The sequence below is a fragment of the Phaenicophaeus curvirostris genome, unplaced genomic scaffold, assembly GCF_032191515.1.
Source record: "Phaenicophaeus curvirostris isolate KB17595 unplaced genomic scaffold, BPBGC_Pcur_1.0 scaffold_75, whole genome shotgun sequence".
Classification (NCBI taxonomy): domain Eukaryota; kingdom Metazoa; phylum Chordata; class Aves; order Cuculiformes; family Cuculidae; genus Phaenicophaeus; species Phaenicophaeus curvirostris.
This window is the reverse complement of record NW_027206697.1, coordinates 672,282-678,245: the sequence shown is the minus strand read 5'-3', so window position 1 is coordinate 678,245 and position 5,964 is coordinate 672,282. Positions and strand designations below refer to the sequence as shown.

Sequence of the window (5,964 nt, the reverse complement as noted above, 5' to 3'; positions counted from 1 at the left end):
GCACCCGCTGCAGCCCAGCGTGGGGCGTCCCGCGTCCCCACCTCTCGGTCTCCTCCGCGTCCTGCGCCGACCCCTGCGCCCTCGTGGCGGGGATCCCGGCGTCGCCCGCAGCGCCGCGCTCCTGCACGAGAGCAGAGGGACGGGAGCACGGGGACCCCATGCAGCGACCCCCATGCGGCGCCTGCACCTCACGAGGCAGGAGGAGCCACTCCCTGCAGCCCTTGAGCTGCATCCTCACCCCAAAACGCAGCTGAGGCCGCACCAGGACCCCCCAGCTCCGTGCTGCAGCTCCGGCTGCAGCTGATAACGCGTTATCAGCGCTGTGAGCGCATCACACGCTGCAGGGAGGAGGCTTTGAGGTCCCTTCCAGCCCAAACCATCTCATGGTTCCGTGATTCCAACTCGTGGTCAACCTGACTGCCCTTATCTCAACCCGACTGCCCTTATCTCAACCCGGGAGGGGTTCAGAGCCAGGTTGGATGGAGCTTGGAGCAACTGGACCCAGTGGGAGGTGTCCTGGGTGGAACTGGATGGGCTTTGAGGTCCCTTCCAGCCCAAACCATCTCATGGCTCCATGATCCCAGATGAGGGAGGGGATTGTCCCCTCTGCTCCTCTCGGGGAGACCTCAGCTGGAGGGTTGGGGCCAGCTCTGGAATCCTCAGCAGGAGAAGGAGATGGAGCTGTTGGGACGGGGCCAGAGGAGGCTCCGAGGATGATGCGAGGGCTGGAGAACCTCCCATCCCAGGACAGGAGGAGAGAGTTGGGGTTGTTCAGGAGAAGAGAAGGCTCCGAGGAGACCTTGGAGAGACCTTCCAGCACCTGAAGGGGCTCCAGGAAAGCCAGGGAGGGACTTTCTCCAGGGTCATGGAGTGATGGGACAAGGGGGAACGGGGATAAACTGGAAAGGGGCAGAGTTAGACTGGACAGGAGGAGGAATTTCTTCATGATGAGGGTGGGGAGCAACAAGATGTTGTGGAACCCAGAGCAGGGGTGGCTGCCCCATCCCTGGAGATGTTCAAGGCCAGGTTGGATGGAGCTTGGAGCCCCTGATCCAGTGGGAGGTGTCCTGGATGGAACTGGATGAGCTTTGAGGTCCCTTCCAACCCAAACCATCTCATGGTTCCATGATTCCAACTTGCTGTCAGCCAGAACCCCCAGATCCCACAGGGACGTTGGGTTGAGGGTTGAGCTGGATGCCCTTGGAGACCTCTTCCAGCCTCAATTCCACGTTTCTCCATCCTCTCCTCCCCACCCGTCCTGCTGGAAGGTCTCTAGATCAATTTCCCTCAAGGATTTGGTGCTCAGGGACGTGGTTCCATCCCCACAGACCTGTTGGGTTGAGGATTGAGCTGGATGCCCTTGGGAGATCTCTTCCAACCTCAATATTTCCACGATTCCATGATGTTTCTCCATCCCCTCCTCCCCACCCGCCCTGCTGGAAGCTCTAGATCCTCGGTTTCCCTGGAGAAGCTTCAGCTCGAGGGGATTTGCTGCTCCCGCTCCCCAGAGCCACCAGGATGCAGGAGATGCAGCCCGGCTGCAACCGCGCCACCTCCTGGGGTTGCAGCTCCAGGACCAACGCTGCAGCCCCGTGCTTTGTGGCTGCAGGACGCAACCGGGAGCTCCCAGCCTGCAGCCGCAAGGCTGGATCACAGGCCACCACCATGCTTCGCTGCAACCTGCAGCTGCAGGATGCAACTGGGAGCCCCCAGCCTGCAGCTGCAGCAGCAAAACCAGAACCCGGAGCCCCAGCCCCCAGCCTGCTCTGCTGCAACCTGTGGCTGCAGGATGCAAGCGCCCCCCCCCCCCATCCCGCAGCCGCCCGCATGCAGCAGCCAGAGGAAAGGACGAGGCGGAGCTGCCGGCTCTTTGCTCGCATCTTTACTGCGTCCGGCCAGTCCCGGTTTTAGTGTTTTGCCCCCCAAAAAAATCCTGAGCTGCGGGCGACGAGCGATGATGCGGAATGATGAGGAGCTGCATGGGGGGGGGGCTGAAACTGCAACGGGGGGTGATGAGACCAGAGAGATGACGACGACGACGACGGATGCGGAGGGAGGACGGGATGCGATGGAGACGCGGGCGATGGAGTCGGGCTGCACCGGGGCGCCGGGAGGAGACGGGGGGATGCGCCGCGTGCTGCGCCGCAGGGGGAGACCTGGGGCTGAGACGGGGCTGCAGGGCTGCAGCGGGGCAGGGGATGCGGGTGGGTCTGAGGCTGCGATGCTGCAGTGGGGCAGGGGACGCCGTTCTGCATTGGGGCAGGGGCTGCAGGGCTGCAGCGGGGCAGGGGATGCACATGGGCTGGGGGCTGCAGTGCTGCAGCGGGGCAGGGGATGTCGTTCTGCATTGGGGCAGGGGCTGCAGGGCTGCAGCGGGGCAGGGGATGCGGGTGGGTCTGAGGCTGCGATGCTGCAGCGGGGCAGGGGATGCCGTTCTGCATTGGGGCAGGAGCTGCAGGGCTGCAGCGGGGCAGGGGATGCACATGGGTTGGGGGCTGCGATGCTGCAGCGGGGCAGGGGATGCATGTGGGTTGGGGGCTGCGATGCTGCAGCGGGGCAGGGGATGCCGTTCTGCATTGGGGCAGGGGCTGCAGGGCTGCAGCGGGGCAGGGGATGCGGGTGGGTCGGGGGCTGTGTTGCTGCACTGGGGCGGGAGCCGCAGACGGGTCGGGGTCTGTGTTGCTGCACTGGGACAGGGTCTGTGTTGCTGCACTGGGGCGGGGGCTCCGTTGGTGTCGGGGGCAGGGAGCGCGTCCTGGCGTCCTCGGCGCAGCCCCGGGCGCCCGCGGGGGCGCTGGGGGGGTGAGATGCACATCCAGCCACACTACAACAGAGCGACAGAGACGTGGGATGAGACGCGCAGCCCTCAACCCAGCCGGCAGCGACGCTCGCCCGCCCCGTGCGGCAGCCCCTTGCGCTCAGCCTGCGAGCCACCAACTCCCCGCAGCAGCCTCCCCGCCCCGAGCCTGCTCGCCCTGCACTGTCCTGCTCATTGTCCACCGTCCTCTCTGCCCCGAGCCTGCTCGCCTCATGCCATCCTGCTCACCCGAGTCCTGCTTGTCTCGTAGCATCTTGCGTGCCCTGCACCGTCCTGCACCGTCCTGCTCACCTGCATCCCGCTCACCCTGCACCATCTGTGCCATCCTGCTCACCCTGCACCATCCTGCTTGCCTCGTGCCGTCCTGCACCCTCCTGCTCACCCCAACCCTGCTCGCCTCATGCCGTCCTTCTTGCCCTGCACCATCCAGCTCGCCCTGCACCATCCTGCTCGCCTCGTAGCACCCCGTACCATCCTGCTCACCCGAATCCTGCTCACCCTGTGCCATCTGCACCATCCTGCTCACCCCAATCCTGCTCGCCCTGCACCATCCAGCTCATGTTGCACCATCCTGCTCACCTCATGCCATCCTACTTGCCTCATGCTGTCCTGCTCACCCCAATCTAGCTCACCTCCTGCCATCCAGCTCGCCCTGCACCATCCTGCTCACCCAAATCCTTCTCACCATGCATCATCCTTCTTCATAGAATCATAGAATCACCAGGTTGGAAGAGACCCACTGGATCATCGAGTCCAACCATTCCCATCAATCACTAACCCATGTCCCTCAGCACCTCGTCCACCCGTCCCTTAAACCCCTCCAGGGAAGGGGACTCAACCCCCTCCCTGGGCAGCCTCTGCCACTGCCCAATGACTGTTTCCATGAAATATTTTTTCCTGATGTCCAGCCTGACCCTCCCCTGGCGGAGCTTGAGGCCATTCCCTCTCATCCTGTCCCCTGTCCCTTGGGAGAAGAGCCCAGCTCCCTCCTCTCCACAACCTCCTTTCAGGGAGTTGGAGAGAGCAATGAGGTCTCCCCTCAGCCTCCTCTTCTCCAGGCTAAACACCCCCAGCTCTCTCAGCTGCTCCTCTTGTTCTCCAGCCCCTTCCCCAGCTCCGTTGCTCTTCTCTGGACTCGCTCCAGAGCCTCAACATCCTTCTTGTGGGGAGGGCCCAGCACTGACCCCAGGATTCGAGGAGCGGCCTCCCCAGGGCCGAGTCCAGAGGGAGAAGAACCTCCCTGGCCCTGCTGGCCACGCCGTTTCTTGCCTCAGTCCTGCTCACCTCGTGCTATCCCGCGCCATCCCGCTCACCCGAATCCTGCTCCCCCTGCGCCGTGGTGCTCGCCCTGCGCTCCGCGCCCTGTCCCCAGCGGCACAGCGACGGCAGCAAAGCTCGGCCACAAGCAGCCTCCCGCACGCCTCCCCGGCCGAAGCGCCTGCGCCCTGCGGCGAATCCCAGCGGAGCGGGAGGGTCGGGGTTACCTGCAGCATCGAGCGCGGCCGAGGAGCCGCCGCGTCCCACGCGTCGCCGCCGCCGGAGACCCAGCTGAGGAGCTCGTCCAGCGGCGCAGGCAGCGCTGCAGCACGGCCGCCGAGGGACGTCTGCGGGGAAAGAGCGCGTCACTGCGGGCTGGGGGCAGCGGGGAGAGGGGTCACGCAAGGAAAGCGCAGCCCGGACAGAGAGAGCAGCACCGGGCGGCTGCGGCGGCCCAGGACGCGTCCCACGGCCCCGCAGCCAGGGGGGACGCGGGCGCTCGGAGCTGCGCGCGCAGCCGGGGCAGCGTGGGAAGCGCGGGCTCTGTGCAGACCTGGCGCCAGCACTTCCCAGAGACGCGGACGGACAGACGGACAGACAGACAAAGGCGGCGCCGCCGGCAAGGAGAGCCAAGCGCGTCGCAGGGGCGGTCGGGCTGGCGGAGGCGGCGGTGAAGCAGCGGAGGCAGCGGTCCCTGCGCGCGGTGCAGCTGCGGCGGCGACCACTTACGGATGGGGCTGCAGCACCGGGAGGGCGAGGCGGGGAGCTGCAAGGGCTCCAGGTGGCGGCGGCTGCGGGAGCTGCAGGCAGCAGCGTCCAAGCGTGTTGTCCGAGCGTCGGGACGCGGCGACGTCCTCCTCCATCCCGCCCGCACCCGGCGCCACGTGGACATCGTCGCCTCTTTGGATGCGTCGCCTCCTCCTTTAGCTGCATCAGAGCCTTCAGGTGCGTCACCTTCTCCCTGAGGATGCGTCATCTCCTCCAGAGCTCCCTCGGGATGCGTCATCTCCTCTCTGGGGATGTGTCGTCTCCTCCTTTGGATGCGTCGTCTCCTCCTTTGGATGTGTCGTCTCCTCCTTTGGGATCCATCGTCTTCCTCGGGATGCGTCGTCTCCTTCTTCGGATACATCTTATCCTCCTTGGCATGCATCACTGTCTCCTTCAGATGCATCTTTTCTTCCCTTGGGATACGTCACCTCCTCCTTCGGATGCATCATCTCATTCAGATGTGTTGCTTCCCTGGGGATTTCCTCCCTTAAATGCATCGTTTCCTCCTCTGGATGCGTCGTCTCCTCCTTTGGATGCATCGTCTCCTCCTTTAGATGCGTTGTCTCCCTCTGGATGCATCTTATCCTCCCTCGGGATGCATCAGCATCTCCTTCAGATGCATCATCTCCCTCAGGATGCATCGTTCCTCTTTCGGATGCATCATCTTCTCCTTTGGATGCATCATCTCCTCCTTCGGATGCGTTGTCTTTCTCTGGATGCATCTTATCCTCCCTCTGGATGCATCAGTGTCTCGTTCAGATGCATCATCTCTTCCTTTGCATGCATCATCTCCTTCACATGCGTCGTCTCCTTCACGTGCATCGCCTCTCGTCTCCTTCGCGTGCGTCGTCTCCTTTGGATGCATCGTCTCTCCTCTTGTTTGCATGCGTCATCTCCTCCCTGGGGGCGCGGGGGCTGAAGCCAGCGGGGTTAATTACAAAAAAGTCGCTAAGAAGTGGTTCAATCCAAAAGTCGCAACGGTTTTCCTGGGCTGGGGGGGGGGGGCTCTGCGGCGCCGCATCCCGGGGGCTGCGCGGGGGCTGCCTGCGGTGCCGCAGCGGCACGCGGGGCGGCAGAGCCGGGGGGTGTCTCGGGCGCGTCTCTTGAGATACAAAACCGCG

The 5,964-nt window shown here is 64.3% G+C and overlaps 1 protein-coding gene across 1 annotated transcript; it reads right to left on the bottom strand.

Annotated features, from left to right (window-relative positions):
* Positions 1–1,445: 1,445 nt before the first annotated feature.
* On the bottom strand, positions 1,446–5,805 carry LOC138734426 (uncharacterized). Its single transcript, XM_069882039.1, has 4 exons — positions 4,805–5,805; positions 4,303–4,422; positions 1,851–2,824; positions 1,446–1,720 (listed from the first exon to the last, which is right to left on the bottom strand). The coding sequence occupies exons 1-4, from the start codon at positions 4,936–4,938 to the stop codon at positions 1,446–1,448; spliced, it is 1,503 nt and encodes a 500-aa protein (XP_069738140.1). The 5' UTR covers positions 4,939–5,805.
* Positions 5,806–5,964: the final 159 nt, after the last annotated feature.